At 34.7% G+C, this 25,522-nt stretch overlaps 1 protein-coding gene across 1 annotated transcript in view; it reads left to right on the top strand.

Moving 5' to 3' along the window:
* Positions 1-25,522, top strand: part of LOC111144521 (ADAM metallopeptidase domain 9) — a 149,237-nt gene that overhangs the window by 119,503 nt on the left and 4,212 nt on the right. Inside the window, exons 17-20 of the mRNA XM_022498840.1 lie at positions 8,356-8,436; positions 8,705-8,810; positions 16,930-17,071; positions 18,534-18,621. Of these exons, the coding sequence (XP_022354548.1) occupies positions 8,356-8,436; positions 8,705-8,810; positions 16,930-17,071; positions 18,534-18,621 (417 nt within the window). The remainder of the gene's footprint in view (positions 1-8,355; positions 8,437-8,704; positions 8,811-16,929; positions 17,072-18,533; positions 18,622-25,522) is intronic.

The following is a 25,522-nucleotide window of genomic DNA, read 5'->3' on the forward strand; positions in this document are numbered from 1 at the left end:
CTGGGATGGAGTCCCACATCGGGCTCCCTGCTCAGCAGGAGCCTGCTTCTCCCTCTGCCTGCCACTCTGTCTGCCTGTGCTCACTCTCTCTGACAAATAAATAAATAAAATCTTTAAAAAAAAAAAAAAGGTTGAATGGACCCATAAGGACCCCGAATAGCCAAAGCAGTCCGAGAAAGAAGACCAAAGCTTGAAGCATGCAATTCCTGATTTTAAACTATGTTACAAAGCTATAGTAATCTAAGCAGTATAGTGCTGGCATAAAAAGAGACTCACAGATCAATGGAATTGAATCCAGAGCCAAGAAATAACCCTGCATATACGATCAACTAGTATTTGACAAGGCTATTCAACAAGACTACTCAATGAGGAAAGGATAATCTTTTCAGTAAGTGGTACTGGGAAAACTGGGTATTCATATGCTATTGAATATTCAGTAATATTAGACCCCTATCTTATACCACTCACAAAAAATAACTCAAGAAGAAGTATGACTTAAACATAAGACCTGAAACTGTAAAGCTCCTAGAAGAACAGGCAGAAGAAAGCTGCTTGACGTTGGTCTTAGAAATGATTTTTTTTATATGATATCAAAAGCATAAGCAACAAAAGCAAAGATAATTAAATGGGACTATATAAAATTTAAAAAGCCTCTGCATAGTAATAGAAATAGTCAAAAAAGTGAAAAGGCAACCTTTGAGATGGGAGAAAATATTTGCAAATCATTTACCTGATAAGTTAATATCCAAAATATGTAAGGAATTCATATAACTCAATAGCAAAAAAGCAATCCAATTTTTAAAAAATGTGCAAAGGACCTGAACAGACGTTTTTATAAAGACAACAAATGGCCAACAGGTACATGAAGAAATGTTTAGCATCACTAATCATTAGGGAAATGCATGTCAAAATCACAATGAGATATCACCTCATCCTTGTTATATAGCTCTCATCAAATGTCAAGAGATAACTGTTCATGAGGACATGGGGAAAATGGAACTCTTGTCCATCATTGGTGGGAATGTAAACTGGTACAGCCACTGTAGAAAATAGTATGGAATTTACTCAAAAAATGAAAAATAGATCTACCATATGATCCAGCAATCCCACTTCTGGGTGTATATCCAGGGGAAATGAAACAGGATCTTGATGAGATATCTGTACTCCTATAATAATTGTAGCATTATTTACAATAGCCAGGATAACCTAAGTGGCCATCAGCTGATGAATGGGTAAAGAAGATGTGGCATACACACACACACACACACACACACACACACACACACACACACACACAGGTGTATATACACATATATACATACATACACACAGAATGGAATATTATTCAGCCATGAGAAAGAAGGAAATTCTGCCACTTGTGACAACATAGGTGTATCTTGAGGGTGTTATGCTAAGTGAAAAAAGTCAGATGGAGAAAGACAAATACTGTCTGAACTTAATGTGTGGAATCTAAAAAGCCGAACTAATAGAAACTGAAAGTAGAATGGTGATTTCCAGGGATTCAAGGTAGGGAGGTGGTGGAAATGGGAAGATGTTAGTCAAAGGATATAAATTTCCAGTTTAAAGATGAATAAATTCTTGGAATCTAATATTCAGCATTTTGGTCATAGTTAATAATACTGTATTATATGCTTGAAAGTACTAATATATCTTAAATGTTCTCACTACAAAAAAGAAATGGTAATTATATGGAGGGATGCAGGTTATTAACCAGTCGTACTGTGGCACTCATTTCTCAGAATACAAGTTTTTAAAAATCACTGTGTTATATAACTTAAAGTCCCACAATATTACACATCAATTATATCTCAGTAAAGCTGGAAGAAAACAAATAATGCTCTCAGCCTCAGTATGTTCCTTTTTCACATCCTCTTTCACTCATTGATGTAATTAATGAATTTGGGAGAAGACACTGGGCATGGGTGCCTCAGCCCCTTCTGTCTTCTCTTTTCAGATCTACCTGCCTGCAGAGAGGGCACATTCTGGTCTGCTCTCTGAGCCATGCAGTAGAATTAGCAGGGCAGGCTCTGCTTCTGTGGGGGGAGGCCTGTGGTTGTCCAGAGCAACCTGTGATTAGGCAGGTAAGTTTGATTTTGGGGGTGCAGTATTAGGAAGCCCATTTTGCTGTCTGCTTTAGTCATGTTAAATGCCTTATTGAAAATAAAGTTGATACTTTAATTTCCACTTGTCAGCATCCCGTTTTTTTTTTTTTTTTTCCACCTAGTTCTGAACTTGCTCAAGGAATAATGTGTAATGTATTGATGGGACAATATCCCAGTATTAGTGTTGTAAATATGAAGCAATATTTGAGAAGACGAAGGAGAGGTATTTGGGTTCGTGTTAGAGAGCTGAATTCTGGGCACCTAGGTGACTCAGTCTTTAGGTGGCTGACTTCGGCTCAGTTCATGATCCCAGGGTCCTGGGATCGGGGCCCACATTGGACTACCTGCTCAGCAGGAATCCTGCTTCTCCCTCTCCCGCTCCCCCTGCTTGTGTTCCCTCTCTCACTGTGTCTCTCTCTGTCAAACAAATAAATAAAATCTAAAAAAAAAAAAAAAAAAAAAGCTGAATTCTTACCTATCATAAAGGGCATGAGTTGATGTCTAGAACAGATAAATCAAGAAATAGCATAAAGTAAGTCATGGAGATGAAAACTACAGTGTAGGGAATATGCTCAGTAATATTGTAACTTTGTATGATGACAGATGGTAGCTACACTTATCTGGGTGATTTGTAATATATATAATTGTTGGATCATTATGGTGTACACCTATAACTAATATTTTATGAATATATATACTTCAATTAAAAAAAAAGACTGGAAACTATCTGTAACCCTGCTCCCCCACCAAAGGAAATAAAGAAAGAAAAAGAAATAGTATACTAATTTAAAATAGGGTGGGATTTATCATTTATATTGCTTCCAGACTGCTGGACTGGCAGTGTAGATAGAAATGGGTCATGGAGTTGTTTCATCCTAAACACTTTTAGCAGTATTTGATTTTTAGCCATGTGAAATGTATTTTGTTTAAAAAAATTAAGTGAAAAAAATGAAGATAAACTGGTACCCTGTTCTTCAGAAGTCAGTTTAGAAGTGTTCTGTCAGCTTGATTGAGAATAGCACAGCATTGACATTTAGAGACTTTTGCTGTCATTCATAGGCTGAGTGTTTCTCTGGTGGGAAAAAACTGTGACAGTGGTGACTCAGTTTATTGGAATGCTTGATTACTTAAAAATGTATGGGTTACCAAAGTTACGAGATTTTTCTCTGAACCAATGACTGTATAAAAAAGTGCATGATTGCCTGGTTTGAAAATCATAACCAACAAAATATGGCTTTTTCCCTTTCCCAAAATGTAAGAAAGAGATGGCAAAAAGATTTCCTGACTATGAAAATGACTCTGCTTTGGAAATTGGACACACTTTGACGGCTGTAAAAGCTGTCAGGTGTTCACGTCAGATTTGGTGCTTGGTTTAATATCTTTGGTCATTTCTAAGAATGAAACCTCCGTGTTTAATGAGTTGACTCTCTCTTCACTCTTGCATAAATATTCCAACTGCATGCGAAGAGTGTATTCTCACTTATAACATATAGTGTTTGATAATTATATTTCCAGATCTTTCATATTCTTATTTGTTCTCGGTGTGTTCAAGATTTAGAGAAAGGAATGTAAAAGTCTGCTAGTAGCTTTCTGTTTTCATTTCCCTGTGTGTAACATTTTTTGCACTAAGGATGCTGAATCTATGTTTGTGGCAGAGTTTGTCGACTATTACATTTTAGTTGTGTTACATTTTTTTATTTAAAACTTGATATTTATTTATTTCATTTTTTCCCCAGTGTTCCAAAATTCATTGTTTATGCACCGCACCCAGTGCTCCATGCAATACGTGCCCTCCATAATACCCACCACCAGGCTCACCCACCCCCTACCCCCTTCCCTTCCAAAACCCTCAGTTTGTTTCTCAGCATCCACAGTCTTTCATGATTACATTTTTTATTGGTTCAAAATGTCCCTTTTCATGGTTTTATCTTAAATTTTACCTTGATATTGTTATCATACTTTCTTTATATTTGAGTTTGCCTAATAGCAGTTTTGTCCAACTCTTTTCAGAGTTGTTTTAAGCATGAGCTTTATGAATACCATATGATTACTTATTATTTCATGACCCAATCTAAGTTTTTTCTTCTTTTGGAAAAAAAAAAATTTAAAAAGATTATGGGAAGGGGAGCCTTGGTGGCTCAGATGGTTAAGTGGTTAAGCATCTGCCTTTCACTCGGGGCATAATCTCCACGTCCTGGGATTGAGCCTGGTGTCCTGTCAAGCTCCCAGCTTAGTAGAGGGTCTGCTTGTCCCTCTCTCTCTGCTTGTGCTTTCTCTGTCTCTCAAATGAATAAATAAAGTCTTTAGAAAAAAGATTATTATTTAACGATTTCATCGTTAAAAATTTTAAAAATATCATGGAGAACAAAAAATAAAGGTCCCTTGCTGATACCCTGCTAATTTCCCCTCTTTTGAAACTCATTTCCTAGGGGTAACTACTGTTAACACTATTTTTTAAAATCTGTCCAGTTCTCTTTCTGGGCATTTACAAGTGTATATACTCCCCACCACCCCATTTTGGGATAAGACTTTAGATAATGTTATGAAATGTTTTTACTCAATAGCACAGTGCAGAGATCGTTCATGTCATTATATGGAAATCTACTTCATTCCATTATAGATGCAGTCTTGACTTAACCACATTGCAGAAGTTTAGAGTGTATGTAGTTGATTTGTTAGTTGACTTTACCTGCATTGAACACTCTTCTACATTTAATCTCATCTACTTAAAAAAAATTAGTTATTTATTTGAGAGAGAGAGAAAGAGAGAGTGCACATAAGTAGAGGTTTGGGGCAGAAGGAGAAGCACACTCCCCACTGAGCAGGGAGCCTGATGTGGGGCTCGATCCCAGGACCCTGGGATCATGACCTGAGCTGAAGGTAGATGCTTAACCAACTGAGCCACCCAGGCGCCCCTAATCTCATCTACTTTTATAAGTACTTTTGTAGGATAGATTTTCTGGAAGAGTTTTTTAAATTAAGGGATATATACGATTAAAATTTGATAGAAACTGTCAGTTACTTTTCAACAAGATGGTGGTAATTTATATTCCACTAATTGGATATGAGGGTGTCTTATTTCTTATAATGTTTTATATTATCAATCTTTTTAATTTTTGACATCCTGATTGACAGAAAGCTATGTTATTATTTTAGTTTGCATTTCTGTTCTTGAGCATCTTCTCATATCTTTATTAGCTCCGTGTATCTTTTCTGTTAAGTCAGTATTTATATTATAGTTTCTGTTTTTCTGCTGGCTTATTTTATTATCATTTTTAAGGGCTCCTCATATGTAGAGAATATTAATAAACAGTTATATCTACTTTTTATAATTTAGCATTTCTCTTTGCTACAAAGAAATTTTAAAATATCATAAAGTTATTTCACTTTGTCTGTTTTGCCTGAGTTTCATGTCCTGCTTAGAAAAGCTTTTTGTATTCCAGTAAAATATAAAAATTCTCCTATTTTTTTGTATATTTACAGTTTTGTTGGGCTTTGACTTTTATAAGTACAGTTTAATACATTAACATTTCATTATATTTCTATGATCTTACTTAATGCTGTTTTAAAAGGTTTTCTTGATATCTTGTGCTTTATCTTCTTCTCTTATTATATTGCACAAATTGTGTTTGAGTGTGTGTGTTTATGACTTCAGTGTGGAGGTTATATATCTTTTTCTTTCTGTTATACTGCTTTTTTAAAAAATAGCAAAGACACATCAATTTATTTTCTCCCAGCGATGTCAGGAAGAAAAATAGTATCTGCTGATTTCTCCCATGTAAGATGTACCACTATTACTTCCAAACCCCCACAAACTCTTTTTTTGTTGAAAAAATACTGGCTTTAAGTTCTGGGTGATTCCTAACATATATAGGTATATTTTAAGGGCTTTTATCTTTTTGTGTTTTATTTAAAATTTTTGTCTTTTTGTGTTGTGTTACTGTGTCAACAACATTCATGTACAAGGGTAGCAAATGCTTGGTATATGTACCTATACTTATATACTGATGGAACAAAACACCAAACATTTTCTTTTTCTTTTTTTAAAAGATTTTATTTATTTATTTGACACAGAGAGAGAGTGAGCGAGCGCACAAGCAGGGAGAATGGGAGGCAGAGGGAGAAGTGGGTTCTCACTGAGCAGGGAGCCCGACATTGGGCTCGATCCTAGGACCCTGGGATCATGACCTGAGCCGAAGGCGGGCACTTAACCGAATGAACCACCCAGGTGCCCCAATACCAGAATTTTCTATAGCGGTAAATAGGATAAGTTGGATCCTGTTCTTCTGGTATCTGCCAAAGGCTGGACTCTGGGGACTTTGAGCAGGCTGACAGTACATACATATACATATTATATTTTCTATTTAAAGTCAATTTAGTTAACATATAGTATAATATTAGTTTCAAGCTTTATATATTCAACATTTATTTAGGGGAGGAGCTAAACATTAAGGGGGAAAAGAAATGAAAATAGAGAACTCTTTAGTAGCTCCTTTTTAAATTATCCTAGATAGTTCTGCTTTGGCTCCAAAGTCACACCCTGAATTTAATAAGCAGGAGGTCCAAAAGTTAAGTTCATCTGCCCTCCTTCACTTGTGGTTGTTGGTGGTGGTGGAGGCTGGGTAGTATTGGAGAGGATGGTCTTACTTTACCCCTTCAAGCAATTTATCAGGGTATTCCTTCCAATTTGGTCCTAACCATTCAACAAAGTAAACAATGCCAGTCAGAACACTGTTTTCTACTAAGAACTAGGAAGTTGTGTTCCCTAAAGTGAGTCTGTGAGATCTTAACACATTTCGTCTTATTTCTGTGACCTTATTTAATGCCTCAGTCATCTACTCTAAGTCAGTTATTGAAAGAAAAGTCTCCTCCTAGCTGAATAGAGAAGCTATTGGTAAATATCTCCTCTAAAGCTCATACATGTGAAAAAAGTATTTTGAAATCTTTATTCAGAGAAATGGGTGGGTGGAGGACAGGGGAGGAGTGACTTATTCTGTAGAATCTTCTGTACTTTAAAAATTTCTAATCATATGAATATATTTCTTACCTAAAAATTAACTGAAAGTTATTAAAGAATTTGGACGATCCTCTGACTCTGTAATAAAGTTGAAACCTATGTATTTTCAGAATAATAAATGTATCTATTGATATTGCATTATTCTCTAATTATTCTTTATTTCATTAGAGCATTTAAACATTCTGATTTTGTGTAGTTGGTTGCTTAATAAAATTTTAAGATAGTACTCTATAACCTTTAAGAAAAGTTAGTCTCTTTTTCTAACTTATCTCTGAAGAATAGTTTTTCAGGGGCACCTGGGTGGCTCAGTGGGTTAAAGCCTCTGCTTTCAGCTCAGGTCGTGATCCCAGGGTCCTGGGATCAAGCTCCACATCAGGCTCTCTGCTCAGCAGGGAGCCTGCTTCCACCCCTCTATCTGCCTGCCTCTCTGCCTACTTCCGATCTCTGCCTGTCAAATAAATAAAATCTTAAAAAAAAAAAAAGAATAGTTTTTCATAAGTTTTAATTTCTAGTAAGTTTTTAGCTGATTCCTTTAGGTCTGTAATATTTTTCTCATGTAATGATACTTTTTATATCTCTTTCAATATTTAGGACTCATTTGTATTTCATATCTCAGAATTTCTAGAACTATATAAGATAATAATGACTTACTTTCAATAGTGCTTTTAATAGAAATGTTTCTATTAATTCATCATTAATCATGATACTGGAAGATAGATTTTATCTTATCAACAAGGTAAACTTTTATTTTGGAAGAATTTTAAAAATTAAATTGAGTTTTAAATTTTATGGAATACTGTTTCTGTATCTTGTAATGATGACAATTTATATGAGGTATTATGGTAATAGATTTCTTATTGAACCTTTCTTATAATTTAACTTTCTTATAATAGTGATATCAACTCTATCTGGTTACTTTTGATTTGAAAAAGTCCATTTGTGAATATTTTACTTAGGGTTTTCATATCTATATTTGTATGGGATAATAGATGATAGTTTTATCATTGTTTTTGGCCTTTGTGTCATCCTGGTCTTTTTTGATAGTTATGTTAATTTCACTTATTTTTCTACATTTTCATTATAAAATGTTAACAATTCCTTCCAAGTTTAAAAGAATTCAGCATGAAATAATCTGTGCACATAACTCTTTTCTTCTGGGCACTTGATTAATGTGTTCAATTTTTCCTTATTCATTAGTTCACTTTTTTTTTTCAGATTTGTAGAAACTTTCAATGCGTAAATGCTTCTGTTCTGAATTATGACTGTGATATTCAGAAAAAGTGTCACGGACATGGGGTAGGTAATATTCTCTTTTGGTTTGTTCATGAAGTAGCACTGAATTATGAGAATTCCCAATGAGGGAATGAGGCTTAGGTGAGACTTTCCAAGATTTTTAGATATGGGGGAATTTAGATATCTGATAAATGTTTCATTCTTAAAAAGAGTGCCTGTGGATTTGCATGAATTGAATGCTTTTTCTTGGCTTCTTTTCTTGAGTTTATGATGCAGAGCAATATTCACAATTAACCAAAGTGGGTTTTTTTTTTTTTTTTAAATTTTGAAGGTATGTAATAGCAATAAGAATTGTCACTGTGAAAATGGCTGGGCTCCCCCAAATTGTGAGACTAAAGGATACGGAGGAAGTGTGGACAGTGGACCTACATACAATGGCAAGTAATACAGTAATACAGTGGCCCATGTCAGAAATTGGGCATCCTTGTACTTTTCCCTCACTTCCCACATTGGTTATACACTAAATATGTTGATTCTGCCTCCTGAATTTCTTGTGAATGTATCTATTTTTTTAATCCCTGTTGCCCAGAATTAGATAACTACTCCCAGAATTACATACTACTCTTAACTACGCTCCCTCTTGCTTCCTATAATTCATGTTCCATAACTACAATATAGAATTTTAGTGTTTCTCTTCAGGAATTGTTTTCATTATGCCATCGTTCTGCTTTGAATTCAGTGCTTCTACACTGCTATTAGGATGAGATCCAGAAATCCTTAACACAGCTTAAATACCCTGTATGATTTGCCCCTAGCTTAACTTTCCAGCTTCTTTTCATTATGCTTAAGATGTTGTAACTTCTTGGGGCGTCTGTGTGGCTCAGTTGGTTGGGGGTCTGGTACTTGATTTTGGCTCACATTTTAGGATTGTGGGATTAAGCCCCATACCCAGTTCTGGGCTCAGCAGGGAGTTTGTTTGAGATTCTCTCTCCTCCCTCTCCCTCTGCCCTTTCTCCGATGTGTGTGCATGGGCGCGTGCTCATTTGCTCTCAGTTAAATAAATCTTTTTAAAAAAGACATTGTAACTTCTTTTATTTCCTCTAATAGGCTACTACTGTTTTAACTCTGGTCTTCATACAGTATTATATTCACATTGTGGAAATTTGGCTATTGGCTACTCAGACTGTTTATAGCTTATTTTCTTGAAAGTTTTCCCTGACTACTTAAATCTGAATTAGTATGCCTCTTCTTTTATTTATTTATTTATTATTTAAAAATATCATTATTTTAATTATTAATTAAATATAATCAATTATTAATTATTAATTAAATATTATTTAAAATATTATTATTATTTAAATATTATTATTTATTTGACAGAGAGAGAGATCACAAGTAGGCAGAGAGGCAGGCAGAGAGAGAGGGGGAAGTAGGCTCCCCGCTGAGCAGAGAGCCCAATGCAGGGCTTGATCCCAGGACCCTGAGATCATGACCTGAGCTGAAGGCAAAGGCTTTAACCCATTGAACCACCCAGGCGCCGCTAGTATGCCTCTTCTATTTGTTCTTTTACTGTAAGCACTATCGCGTACTATAGTAATTACTTATTTACTTTTTTCCCTAATAGACTATGAGTGAGCTCCTTGTTTACCAGTATCTTTCTAGTAAGAATATATGCTTGCTTTCTTTTGGGTGAATACGGAGAAGACTGGTTGGCTCATAGAGTATGTTTATGTTTCACATTTTAAGAAACTGACAAACTGTTTTCCCAAGTGGGTTATACCACTTTATATTCTCTCCAGCTGTATATAAGGGTTCTAATTTTTCCATATCCTCCCAACACTTGATATGGTCAGTCTTTTTAAATTTTAGCCATTCTAGCAGATGAATGGTATTTCTTTAATTCCTATTGATGTTAAGCATTTTTTGTGTGCTTCTTTGCCATCCACATATCTTAAGTGATGTGTCTTCAAATCATTTTGTCCAGTTCTTAGTTAGGTTGTCTTCTTGAGTTCTTTATTCTGGATACAAGTCCTTTATGACATATGTGCTTTGTAAATATTTTCTCCCAGTCTGCTTACTTTGAGTTCCATTTGTTGTTCTTTTTCTAATTTCTGAAGGTAGAAGATGAGGTGATTGTACTTTTCTAATATAGGTGTTGTAGTGCTATCAGTTTTCCTCTAAAATGCTTTTTTTTACATTATACCAATTTTGATATGTTGTGCCTTTAATTCAGCTCAAAATAACTTCTAATATTTTTAATATTAACTTTTAATATTTTCAATATAACTTCTAATAAAAAATATTTTTTTGACTCGAGTTATTTAAAAATGCTTTACTTCGTTTTGAAGTATCTGAGGGATTTTTCAGATATCTTAGTGTTATGATTTACCATTTCTTATACTGTAGTCAGGGGACATAATTTATATGACTTGAATACTTTTATATTTTCTGAAGCTTGTATTATGGCCCAGATTATGGTTTATCTCATGAAAAAGTTTTATGTACACTTGAAAAGAATGCGTGTTCTGCTATAATTGGCTAGAGTGTTTAATAAATAATTAGTTCATGTTAATTGACATGAAATCTAAGTTTTAGATTTCCTTACTGATTTCTATATACTTGTTCTGTCAGTTATTAAGAGAGGAATACTGAAGTCTCTGGTGTTATTCTAACTGCTGACTTGCCTGTTTGTCCCTACCGTTCCGTCAGTTTTTGTTCTATGTACTGTGAAGCTGTGTTCTGTTGATAAATTGACCCCTTTATCATTATGACCTGTTTATAGCTGGTAATATTCTGAGCTGTGCAGTTAGGAATTAATATAGCGATTCCAGATTTCTTTTGATTAGTTAGCATGGGAAATCCTTTCTCATTCTTCCTCTTTTAATCTATTTCTGTCTTTATATTTATTTATTTATTTATTTAATTTTATTTTTTTAGAATGAGAGAGAGTAAGAGTGTATGTGTGAGTGGGGGCAAGGAGGGAGGGGCAGAGGGAGAAAGAGGGAGGGAAAGAATCCTAAGTAGGCTCTATGCTCAGTGCAGAGGGTTGTGAGTCTTTATATTTAAAGTGGATTTCTGGTAGGCAGGATATAGTTGGTCTTGCTTGTTTTGTTTTGCTTTGTTTTAAGTAGGCTCCACTCCCAGCATGGGGCTTGAACTCACAACCCTGAGATCAAATGTTGCACACACTATAGACTGAGCCAGCCAGGTGCCTCTTGGATTTGTTCTTTTAGTCAGTCTGCCAGTCTTTGCATTTTAATTGACTTGTTTTGACCACTTACATTTAATTTAATTAGTAATGTTTAGGTTTAAATCAGTCATATTGATATTTTTCTATCACAGTCTCTCTCTTTTTTTTTTTTAAAGGTTTTATTTACTTATTTGACAGACAGAGATCACAAGTAGGCAGAGAGGCGGGCAGAGAGAGGAAGGGAAACAGGTTCCCCACTGAGCAGAGAGCCAGATGCGGGGCTCAATCCCAGGACCCTGAGATCATGACCTGAGCTGAAGGCAGAGGCTTTAACCACCAAGCCACCCAGGTGCCCCCACAGTCTCTCTTTATGTGATATTTTACCACTTCACTCGGCTTCTTCCATTTCCCTCCTCGTGGCTTTTATGCTATTGTCATCATACTTCTACATGTGTTATAAACCCTACCATATATTGTTGTTATTTTTGCTGTAAACAGTTGGTTATTTTTTTAACAATTACTAAGATTTTATGAAGAATCACCAGATTTTATAAAACCACAGTATCCAAAGGAAAATCCTATAGCCCCAAAGAGCTACAACATATTGTTACATACTGATTTTGTAGGTACATTTGCCCAACTGGTTGCTAGGTCGTTCCAACTTGATTTATTTATTTATTTATTTATTTATTTTTTAAAGATTTTATTTATTTATTTGACAGAGAGAGATCACAAGCAGGCAGAGAGGCAGGCAGAGAGAGAGGAGGAAGCAGGCTCCCTGCTGAGCAGAGAGCCCGATGTGGGGCTCGATCCCAGGACCCCGAGATCATGACCCAAGCCCAAGGCAGCGGCTTAACCCACTGAGCCACCCAGGCGCCCCCAAATTGATTTATTTTTATCTTTTTATCTTCCTAAAGTTGGGAGATCTTAGAATTCAGTACTTGTAACTCTTCTCTTTTTATGTTTACTTCATCCCTAGGTGATCCCATTAAATTTAAATTTAAAAAATTTAAATAAAATTTAAATTTAAAGTCCCATAAAATTTAAATGCCTTTAAATGCCATCTTTATTAGGTAATCAGGTGTATTAGCCCTGATAAAAATGACCTGATACAACAAACATTTATTTTCCTTTCTCATCAGCATGTGCAATGTAGGTTGATAGATTGACTTTGCTTACAGTAGTTACTCAGAGATTTAGACTGGTCTGGATTCACCATGATGAGGAGTTAACATCTTAGAGTGAAGTTCTAAGGTATGCTTGAACATGAGAAGATAACTTAAAGAATAATTTCCTGATCCTTGTATGTTTCTAACCAAAGGTGACAATACACCTTTTATGGTCACATTTTGTTGGCTAATAGAAGTTATGTGGACATACCTAAGCTGAAGTCAACAGGGGTATTTTTAGCCTTTATATTTTGGGAGAGGAGGAAAACTGGAAATAATGGTGAACATTAATAATGCTTATTATACCCAGCTAAATAGTAATAATTTATGAATTTATATCTTTGGACTTGACTTCTGTAACTCTTACATCCAAGAGTTGGTTATCTTTTAAATTTATTTATTTATTTTTAAAGATTTTATTTATTTGACAGAGAGAGAGAGAGAGAGAGAGAACATGCAGGGGATGCTGCAGGGAGAGGGAGAGGGAGAAGCAGATTCTCCGCTGAACAGGGAACCTGATGCAGGGCTCAATCCCAGGACCCTAGGATCATGACTTAACTGAAGGCAGACACCTAACCAACTGAGCCACCCTGGCACCCCTTTTAAATTGATTTAAATGATAGAAAAGGTCTTTATATTTACCCATGTAGTTACCATTTCTGATGCTCTTAATATTTGTATGTAAAATTCCGTTTCCATCTGATATCATTGAATTTTTGCTTGAAGGACTTATTTTCACATTTCTTATAATGTAGGTCTGTCAGTTACTAATACTTCTAGTTTTTGTGTATCTTTTTTTTTTTTTTAAGATTTTATTTATTTGGGAGAGAAAGAGAGAATGATCAGAGGAAGGACCAGAAGGAAAGGGACAAGCAGACTCTGTGCTGAGTGCAGAGCCCAACATGGGGCTGAGATCATGACCTGAGGTGAAATCAAGAGTTAGACCCTCAACTGACTGAGCTCCCAGCACCCCTAGTTGTTGTATATCTTAAAAAGTTTTTATTTTGCTTCCTTCTTGAATGATAACTGGATAAAGAATTTAAGGGTGAAAGTCTGTGTCTACCCTCTGGAGACCATACTCTACCCCCCACATTTACTTCTTCAAAGATGTTTCTCCATTGTCTTCTGGCTGGCATTACTTTTCCTGAGAAAATGGGCCATCATCTTTTCCTTTTTGGTCTTTTGTTTTTTAGGTGTCTTCTTTACTCTGCTTGCTTGTAAGATTTTCTCTTTATCTCTGGTTTTTAGTATTTGATTATAATGTGCCTTGGTGTGCTTCAGATTTGTTGGCCTTTTTGGATTTGTGCTTTTATAGTTTCTTTCAAATTTGGGAAGATTGTGGTCATTATTTCTTCAAATATTTTTTCTGTCTTCTTCTTCAGGATTCCAGTTGCATGGATATTTGGCTATTTAGAGTATTTTCACATCTCACTGATTTGCTTTGATTTTTTTTTTTAATTCTTTATTTTCTGTTTTAAATTTTAAATAGTTACTATTGTTATTCTTCAGTTCACTCTTATTCTTTGATGTCTGATCTGCCATTAATTCCATCCAGTGTGTTTTTTATCACAGACATTGTAGGTTTTATTTCTGTAAGTTCTGGGTTTTGTTTTTTTTTTTAATGTATCTTTCATGTCTCTACATAGCATGTTTGATCTTTATTCTAGCTTCTTGAACACGTGGAATACAATTAGAATAACTTCTAGTGTCTGTCTACTAGTTCTATCATCTGTAGCATTTCTTAGTTTTGACTCATTGATTTTTCTCCTCTTTTTGGGTTGTATGTTTCTTCTTTGCATGTCCTGTGATTTTTTTTCCCTCCACTGGATGCCAGAAACTGAATTTTGTCTTGTTGTATACTGGATATTTTGGGATTTCTATTGATGAGCCTTGTTCTTGTGTGATTATGTTACTTGGACATAGTTTGATCCTTTTGGCTCTTGCTTTTAAGCTTTATTAGGGAGGACCTGAGCATTTATTCTAGTGCTGATTTTGCCCCATTAACTGAGACAAAAAGCCTTCTGTTTGTTCTACTCAGTGTCGTACTGATTATGAAGTTTTCTGCTGTGAATGGTAGGAATAGGCACTCTTCCTCATCCTGTGTGATCTGTGGGGTTTGTTCCCACTAATCCTTTCAGAGGGTTCTTTCTCTGGCTTCAGGTGATTTCTTTATATGCATACATTGCTGAGTACCCAGCTGAATATTTGAGAGGAACCCTCCGCAGATCTTTCAAGTTATGTCAGCATCGCTCTCCCTTCCAGTTCTTTGCTCAGTGAACTCCAGCTGCCTTGGCCTCCTCAGACAACCAGCTCCATCTCCTCAATTCAAGGAGTCTACTGAGCTTTGCTTGGGTTCCCTCACCTCTCATTATGATCTGTTAACTTTCCCTAGGCAGCAAACTGGGACATGTGTAAAGCTTGCCTTACTTCTGTCTCTCAGGGATCGCTTTTTTTTATCTGATACCCAGTGTCTTAAACACTGTTGCTTAATATATTTTGCCTGGTTTTCTGGTTGTTAAAGCTCCCAGGATAAATCTGGTTCCTGTTACTCTATCTTGGCTAGAAGTCAGAGTTGGAACTACGGATTTTAATAGCCATGTATCATTCCATCGAGTGGATTGGATGTGCCATAACTCGCCTTAGCGGTTTTCTAATTATTTGACATTTAGGTTGTTTATAAGTTTTTGATATGCATCAGTAATTTTGTAGTGTGCATCTTAATACTTACATGCTTTTTCCAGTTGAAGAATAGATTGCTGGTAATGAGATTATTAGGTTGAAGGTATAATCCTTTCTATGGTCCTTGACCAAAATTCCAAATGAATTTGTGTTAATATCCTTGACAGTATGAAGGTATCAGTTTCAACGTAACCTTGCCAGGTTTAGATGTTTTAATTTAAATTATGTCTACTCATTAGTAAGTATCAAATGAGAGATCAAGCTCACTTTAGTTCTTCCTATTATTTTTAACCGGGTTGAATGTTCTTTCATGTAGTTTCATACAAGTTTTAACAAATTTCTGGTACTTTTACAAACTTAAAATTATGTGGACAACTTTACAGTTTATCACTACTGTTTATACTTACTATATCCTTTCTTTTTCTAAAGATCAAATTAATTTCTAAAATTTGTAAGTCTTAAAACCCAGAAGCCATAAAAAATAAGATTAATAAATTCAGCCACCTATGAATAATAAACTTACGCATGAAGAAAAGCATTGTACTACTGTAAGACAAATGACAAAATAGGGAAAATACTTCCAACTCATATCACAGACAAAGCTAATTTCCTAATATATAAAGAGCTTTTAGAAACTGTGAAGAAAGGAAACAATAGTCCAATAGAAAATAGACTGAGCAGAAAAAGGAAATACAGTATTTCCTTACACATGAACAATTGCTCATCTCATAGTATAGAAAAGAATATAAATTAAAATTATATTAGATACAGTTTTTCACCCATTAGGTTGGCAAAATGCAGAGTTTGACTCTATGGGTGAGGGTATGAGGAATTCTTGTATATTGCTGGCTTGCATGCTGAATTGTAGCCACCACTGTGGTGGATAATTTGACACTACTTTAAAAAATGATGAATGCATTCTTGCATTCATCAACTGTTTGATATAACAGTTCTACTTCTGCAAAATTATTCTATACATATACTGCACCAGTATGATATCCTGTATGTACAAAGTTTACTTATTACAGCATTGTTTTAGAATAGAAAAAGATTGGAAAAATATCAGTAGGGTACTAGTTAAATATACTATAGGATGTCCTTGAAATGGAGTTTTGTATAGTTGTGTAGAAAATGAGGTGGTCCTCTATGTACGGTTTGGGAAGTTATATAGATAAGTGATAAAAAATGATGTACTGAATAGTACTTATGATATGCTAACTTGTGTATAAGAAAGGGTTGGCAATAAAAGCATATTTTACTTTTTGCTTTTATTTGCATGGAGAAATAGTATAAGATTGTATAAGAAACTAATGAAAGTGGTTATCTAATGGGAAGGCAAAAATGAAGTAGGCATTGTTGAGGTATGAGCAAGACTTCTCAATGTATTCAATTTCTGTCAGTTTGACTTTTGGACAATGTGAAAATTAATGTAAAACATTTATAATCACCTAATATGTCTTAGTTAATATGCATTAACTTCTAATTTAATGATCCTTAGTATAAATTTTTTTTCTCTAGAAAAGAATACTGCATTGAGAGATGGACTTCTGGTATTCTTCTTTGCAATTGTTCCCCTTATTGTATTGGCTGCTTTTGTCTTCATCAAGAGAGATCAACTATGGAAAAGCTACTTCCGAAAGAAGAGATCACAAACATACGAGTACTTAGATTTTTTTTCTTTTATATTCATATTAAATAAAGTAGTTATTAATGATGGTAGCCATATCATAAGGGTTGGTTTAAAAATAGGGTTCTAAGAGTTAGCTGGGATTAAAGATAGAGGTGACTCAGCTATCTCTAATAATCATGAGGGAAAGGATTATAAGCTACTGAAAATAGCCCTTAGTGTTCATGTTGTTTGACACTGATTTCTGATACTGGGGTAAATATAAATTTGGGCTATAGCTTCTTAATTGGGCTTCTTTATTTGGGGTTAAAATATGGGATAAAGGTAAAAAATGTAAATGTCATGTCACAAAATTTTCTTCCATGTCTGTTTGGAGTATCAGTTCTCACAGAGGAAGAGTGTTTCAAATATTGAAAGCGTATTTTGTGAATTACCAGTTTTTAAGAAGTAAGTTTTGGTGGAAGGAAGGGCTGTCGCGATTCAGACACCTGACATTTCTGGTCTCTGTGTCAGACTCTTGTACGACTGTATCTCAACCATCACTTACCACATGTTGGCTTTAGAATACAACATATATTAGCATAACTTTGTAATTAGATCCTAAGTTCAAGTTTCAGCTTGTCATTTGCTAGAATTATGAACTGGAATAATAAATAAAATTCTCTGAGCTTTGGTTTACTTCCTCTGAAATAGGAATAATATTACCTGTCTCTTAGGGTTGATGTGAGGATAAATGGGAAAATGTTAACAAATAAAGCCCATAGCACATTGCTGGCACAATGTAATTACTTAAAAACTCATTTTTATTATGATAAAAAGCTAGTTTATTATGATAGTGATTTCTTACCTAGTACATAATATTTTGCTAGGGTATCCTGACGTTAGCTTTAATTTTTAATATATTCTAAAACAGATTTATCTTCCTATTCTTTCTTTCTCTTACTTCCTATCATACCCAAACTGACCAATCCATAGATAATTCTCCCATCTGCATCTCTGAAATTTTAGTTCCATACCCATAGCTCTCTCCTATATATCTTTACCGAGCTGACTTGCTATCACCTCAGCACGTCTAAAATTTAGTTACTATCTTTCCAACCATCTTCTTTGCTCCTCTTGGGCTTCCTTGTTTTTAGAATGACAACTTCATGTTTTGTGTATTCAGCTTTAGAATGTGTATTTACTCTTTCATTTTAGGAAGACCTGAGGAGAAAAGCTTGGAAACACTGGCCTAATTGGCCAAATTTTATGGTTCCTTAGAATTTCAGGTTATTTAATTGTAAAGTGGGGTTAATAAAACTTTCTAGTACTGTAAAGATGAAAAATATGTGAAAGTTGTTAAAAATGCCATAAAGATTTTAGCTGTCATTGTGACCATCGTTACCTCCACTACGAACATCATTATTCTATATCTGAGAAAATGCAAGGTATGTGTAACATGTCACGTGGAAATGATCTAATCTTACCGTAGCTCAGAAGTAATTGTCTCTTTCAGATCAGATGGCAAAAACCAAGTGGAAGCATCTAGACAGCCAGTGAGTGTTCCTCGACATGTTTCTTCAATGACTCCTCCCAGAGAAGTTGTAAGTTTAAAACAAAAAATATTTTTTTATTATATTATGATATCACATTGCTAAAAGTTTTAAAAAATAAATTTTAGGGGCACCTGGGTGGCTCAGTGGGTTAAGCCTCTGCCTTCAGCTCGGGTCGTGATCCCAGGGTCTTGGGATCGAGCCCCGCATCAGGCTCTCTGCTCAGCAGGGAGCCTGCTTCCTCCTCTCTCTCTGCCTGCCTCTCTGCCTACTTGTCATCTCTCTCTCCCTCTGTCAGATAAATAAAATAAAATCTAAAAAAAAATAATTTTTACATAGATAAAGAAATAAGCATAGATGATTTCTGAAGAAGTGTGATTTCTAAGTGTGGGCTCTGGATTAATGAAAATAATACCAGTAGGGTCTCTGGCTCAGAGGTGTCTGGAGAAGATATGTAGACATTGAGAATGCTTTGCCCTGAAACCAAGATTGGGAAATGATGTGTGGGATCTCTCCTGTTACTGTTGTTTTCTGTGTCTGCTGTCTCTGTATTTTCAATGCCTGGCTTCCCTAGGGCGTGTGGCTGAGCTGCTGGAATAGGCGTAATTGTCTGAGCATTGGGACCAGTAATCACTGCCTTTGAGTGTATTAGGGCATACTGAGATAATTATACCCTTTTTTTTTTTTTTTTATGTATCCCTAAGAAATATATAGTATTGCTTCAGTTGTTTTTAAACTTTATGTTTTGTTTGCTATTTCATGCATCTCTCTCTTCAACCTGCTTTTTCCTTTAACATTGCTTTGTGATTTAGCCCTCAATACCTGCAGCTCTCATTCATTCATTTTCACTTTGGATGTTTAAAAATCCATTTTCCTATGAGCAGATTCCAGTTTTTTGTACCTACAAATAAGAAGACTACAAATTAAGAATGCCTTTCCTCATTCACATTTTAAATACTAAGTAGATCACATGTGGCCACTGACTACTGTATTGTAAAAGCATAGATACAGAATATTTCCATCAATGCAGAAAATTTTATTAGAGAGCATTGATCTGGAGGCATGTAGGAATTAAAATGCTGGGCTGAAAGATAGTAACTATTTACTGGAAATTGCCAAATTGATTTCCAAAGAGATTGTATCATCACTGGTATATGTGCATTTCTTTTGACCTCCGTCCTTGTCAACACTCGATACTGTCAGACTTTTAAAGTCTTTCCAATTATGTGGAGTTAAAGTCATTAAATATCCTTCCTAATGTTTTATTACAATGAGTATGTGCATGTGTGTGTGTGTGTGTATACACAATCTCCCTATTCTACTCCCTTTTCCTTTTTAAAAAAGAAACAAAAAATTGTTATTCCAGTTTCCCCCTTAAACATATATGTTGGAGAATTTTCCATAGCACTACATATACAGGGTGCTCACATGTGCTGGTTAGAAATTGCATATGTGTTCTTCATCCTTGTTATATTTTTTCATTTTTTAATTGTGGTAAAATAAATATACCATAAAATTTGGCATTTTAACCATTTTTGAGAATGTAATTCAGTGACATTAATTATATTCACAATATTGTACAGTCATCACCACTATCTATTTCTGAAACCTTTTTATCAGAAACTCGATACCCAAAGCAGTGACTCCCATTTTCCCCTCCCCCAACCCCTAGCAACCACTGTTCTACTTTTTTTTAAATTCAGATATAATTTACATGCGTTTATTAGTTTCAGGTGTTCAACATAATGATTCAGTATTTGTGTACATTGTGAAATAATTGATCACCACAGAAAGTCTAGTTAATATCCATTACCCCACATAGTTTTATTATCCTCGTGATGAGAACTTTTAAGATCTATTTTCTTAGCAATTTTCAAATATAAATGCAATATGATTAACTATAGTCGCCATGCTATACATTACATTTCCATGACTTATTTCTTTTGTAACTGGAAGTTACCTCCGTCACCCAATGTCACCCAACCCTGCTCCTACCTCTGGCAACCACCAATCTGTTCTCTGTATGTATGAGTTTGGTGTTTTGTTTTGTTTTTAAGATTCTGTAAGTGAGGTTATATAGTATTTGTTTGTCTTTCTGTCTGACTTATTTCACTTAGTATATTGCCCTCAAGTTTGGTCCATGTTGTTGAAAATGGCAAGATTTCCTTCTTTCTTATGTCTGAATAGTATTTTATTTTGTTGCTATATATATTTCACATTCTTTTTTTTTTTTTTAAAGATTTTATTTATTTATTTGACAGACAGAGATCACAAGTAGGCAGAGAAGCAGGCAGAGAGAGAGGAGGAAGCAGACTCCCCGCTGAGCAGAGAGCCCAATGCGGGGCTTGATCCTAAGACCCTGGGATCTTGACCTGAGCCGAAGGCAGAGGCTTTAACCCACTGAGCCACCCAGGCGCCCCCACATTCTCTTTATCCATTCATCCATCAGCAGAAACTTAGGTTACTTCTATGTCTTGGCTATTGTAAATAATGTAGCAGTGGAAATGGGGTTGCAGATAGCTTTTGGAGTTAGTGTTTTTATTTTCCTTGGGTAAATACTCAGAAGTGGAAATACTAGATCATATGGTATTTCTAGTTTTTAGTCAGATTGTTATTTTGCTATTGAGTTGTATGAGTTCTTTATATATTTTAGAAATTAACCTGTTGTTAGGTGTATGACTTGCAAATATTTTCTCCCATTCAGTAGGTTGCCTTTTTATTTTGTTGATTGTTCTCTTTGCTGAGAAGCTTTTTAGTTTGACCTATGACATAGTTTCTTCTTGTTTATTTTTGCTTTTGGTATCTCATCTGGAAAACCATCTCCAAGACCCATGTTACTGCCTATGTTCTCTTTTCAGAGTTTTGTGGTTTCAGGTCTTACATTCAAATCTTTAATGTTTGTGTATTATGTAACGTAGTGGTCCAGTTTCATTCTTTTGCATGTGGCTGTCCAGTTTTTACAGTTCCAATTGAAGAAGCTGTTCTTTTCCCACATATTCTTGGCTCCTTTTTTGTAAATTAATTGATCATGTATGTATGGGTTTATTTCTGGGCTCTCTTTTCTGTTCCGTCACTCTGTGTGTCTGTTTTTCTGCTAATGCTGTATTATTTTGATAACTGTAGTTGTACAGCATAGTTTGAAATCAGAAAGTGTGGTGCCTCCTGCTTTTCTTTTTCTTTCTTTCTCAAGATTGCTTTGACTATGCAGGGTCTTTTCCTACTTTCTGTTAATTTGCCTATTCTAGGTACCTCTTACTAGTGGAATCATACAATATTTGTTCTTTTGTGTCTTATTTCATATAGCAGTGTTTTCAAGGTTCATCCCTACAGTAGTGTATGTGAGAATTTTATTTCTTCTTATGGCTTACATATTACATAATTACTTTATATATATATATACACACACACACACACACAACATTTTGTTTATTCATTCTTCCAATAATGGGCACTTGAGTTGTTTCTACTTACTGGCTAATGTGGATAGTGTTGCCATGAACATATATGTACATGTACCTGTTTGAGTACCTATTTTCTTATTTATTTATTTATTTATTTATTTATGGTACCTATGTTTCAGTTCTTTTGGGTGTATACCTAAGAGTGGAACTGATATGTTGTTATTCTATGCTTAACTTTTTGAGGAACCACCAAATGCTTTCTACAGTGGCTACACCATTTTACATTTCTACCATGAGTGTTTTGATTTCTTCCCATTTTTGTCAACACTTGTTGTTTTCTGGTTTTGCTTTTTTAAAAAAACTTTATTATAGCCATCTTAGTGGATGTTAAATGGTACCTTGTTGTGGTTTTGATTTACAGTTCCCTAACGATTAGTGATTTTGAGTATCTTTTCATGTGTTTATTAGCCATTTGTATCTCTAGTCTGGGGAAATGTACATTCAAGTCCATTGCCTGTTTTTTTAATTGGGTTTCTTGTCTTTTTGTTGTCGAGTTTTAGGTCTTTATATTTTCTGGATATTAACATTTTATCAGATATATGATTTATACATATTTTCTTCCATTCTGTAGTTTATCTTTTCACTTTGTTGATAATGTACTTTGATGCACAAGAGTTTTTAATTTTTATGAAGTCCAGTTTATCTGTTTTTTCTTTTGTTGCTTGTGAGAGATGACATCAAAAGCACAAGCAACAAAAGAAACTGATGTCATCTCTCACAATCCATTGTCAGATCCAAGGACATGAAGATTTACTTGTATGTTTTAAAAGTTTTATAATTTTAGTTCTTATATTTAGGTCTTTGACCCATTTTGTATATGGTATGAAATAGGGGTTCAATTTCTTTCTTTTGCATGTAGAAATCCACTTGTCTTGGCCTTATTTGTTGAAGAGACTATTCTTTCTCCATTGAATGGACTTAGAACTGTGGAAAATCAATTGGCCATAGATATATAGGTTTTTTTCTGTTCTCTCAATTCTGTTCATTTGGGCTCTATTTCCATCCTTAAGGCAGTTCTACTATTTTGATTATTGTGGGGTTGTAATGAGTTTAGACATTGCAAAGTGTGAGTCCACGAACTTTTTTCTTCTTTTCAAGATTGTTTTGTTATTTAAAGCCCCTTCAATTCCATATGATTTGAGAATCTACTTTCCCATTTCTGCAAGAAAGGCTGTTGGAATTTTGATAGGGGTGCTGTTGAATCTACAGATCACTTTGGGTTGTACTGACATATCCTGACAGTATTGTCTTTGAATCCATGAACACTAGTTGTTTTTCCATTTATTTAGGTCTACTTTAATTTCTTACAGCAATGTTTTTTTTTTGAATATACTGAATAATTTTCAGTATACAAATCTTTGACCTTCTTGGTTAAGTTTATTCCTAGGAATTCTATTCTTTTGGATGCTATTGTAAATGGAACTGCTTTCTGAATTTCCTTTCTGGGTTTTTCATTGCTGGTGTGTAGAAACAAAACCAATTTTTGCATGTTCATGTTACATCCTGCATCTCTGTTGAATTCATTTCTTAGTACTATTAGCTTTCCTGTGGACCCTTCGGGATTTTTTCGTTTATATAGGATCGTGTTATTGGTGAATGGAGGTATCTGTGCTTCTTTCCAAATTGGATGTCTTTTATTTTCTTTTTTCCTCTAGTTGTTTTGGCTACTTCTTCCAGGACTATGTTACATAGTGGTGGTAAAAGCAAGCATCCTTATATTCCTGGTTTTGGGGGAAAAGTTTTCAGTTTCCTTGGCATATTTAAATATTTCCCCATGTCTTCCAGTGACATTTTTCATGTTGATTATGAGACGTCCTTAAAGCAGTTCCTGATTACTATTTTTAAAAGGCTTTCAGCTGTTGGTATTTATGTATGAGATTGGGAAAGACCATTTCTCATCTCAGATCCATTTTAAATATTAATACAGCAATATCAGTTTTTTCTTTTTGTTTAATATTTATGTCTTTTTACATGTAATTTTTCTTTTTATGTTTTCTATTAAAAATTAAAAAAATTTTTAAAACTATTTCTTTTAACTGGAGACTTTATGTTGAGTACAATTATTAATATAGTTTTTCTACCATATTATTTTTATGATCTCATTGTTTTCCTGTTTCTTCTGTTTTCTCCCCACACCACAATGCCTCTTCTATTTTTGGGGACTGATTTAGTTTCCTCCTTGCCCCATTTCATTTTTCCCCTCTGCTTGTTTTTAGATACATTGTTAGATAAATTAGATTTAAATCCGTTGGTCATTTACGATAGTTTCTTGTAGCTTCATTATAATTTTTAAAAGCACTCATTTCTTTAAACATATAAAAATACCTACTTTTTGTGCTTTATCTGATCATTTTAATGTGTGTAGTCTTGGTTCTGTTTGTTATTTCTACTGATTCTTGCAGTGGCTTGTTTGCTAGTGTGCTTTGTGATACTGATTGTAAACTGGCATTCTTTTGAATTTTATATGGGAGAATTATTCAGTCTTGAATTACAGTGAGTTCTACAGAGAGTGTGTGTATTTCCCTTGGCCACATGCCTGGGGGCATGGTCCATCTTCTGTGCCTTTAAATTAAAATTTTTGTTGGTGTTTCTTTGGGTCACACAAGTGTTAGGAACTCTGGCCCCCCAAACCTTTGTGAGGATGGTTGTATGGTTAGAAATTACCCAGGGAGATAGTTTTCTTTTATTTGCCTTCTACCAGTACCAAGGTCTGTTTAGGCAGTTTCTCCACTGTTCTTTGGGACAGGTGTTTCTTTATTAAGTTAATCCAGTGAGGATATTGCCTGTTAGGGGCCTCAGCTTTCTGTTTGGTCTTTAATTCAGCATTCCATCCAACTCAGGCTTCAGGTTTTGTCTTCTAGGTCTATATATTACCTGAAAACATATAATGTAGCCCACCAAGGATGGAAGATATTCATAGGACAAATGCTGTTACATACTCTGGACTCTTTCATACTTTCTTATTTTGGGGGGCTTTTTAGATGTTTCTTATTCCCTAGGAACTCATTCAAGCATTAAAAAATACCTATTAATATTTTAACCAGCATTTTAGTTCTCTCTACTTGCAACATTTTAGTCCACTGTTTGTGAGTAACAAGCATGTATCCCATGCTTTTAATAACTGTGTATGTACGAGTCCATCTTATGGATTTGTCACAAATTTAAAAACCAATTGTTTCAAATCTTGTTACCACAGAAAAATGCAACATCAAGGATACTTCTGAATAGGATACATGTAAAAATATACTTCAGATAAATTCCAAGAAGTAGAGTTTAACTATCCTTTTAAAGCACTGCTTCTGTGGGTTGGTGGAAAAGGGAATGGAATATTTTCTTATGTTTCTTCTCCGTTTTTACAGTATAAGCAAATATTCTATGGGGCAAAATAATAGACTACCTGTTCTACAGCAGGACCCAGAGAATGTTCAAGCTCTTCCCCAATGCTGTGCATATATATATATATATATATATTTTTTTTTTTTTTTTTTTTT

Source organism: Enhydra lutris, unplaced genomic scaffold (assembly GCF_002288905.1).
Source record: "Enhydra lutris kenyoni isolate GAN:26980312 unplaced genomic scaffold, ASM228890v2 scaffoldscaffold11, whole genome shotgun sequence".
Lineage (NCBI taxonomy): Eukaryota > Metazoa > Chordata > Mammalia > Carnivora > Mustelidae > Enhydra > Enhydra lutris.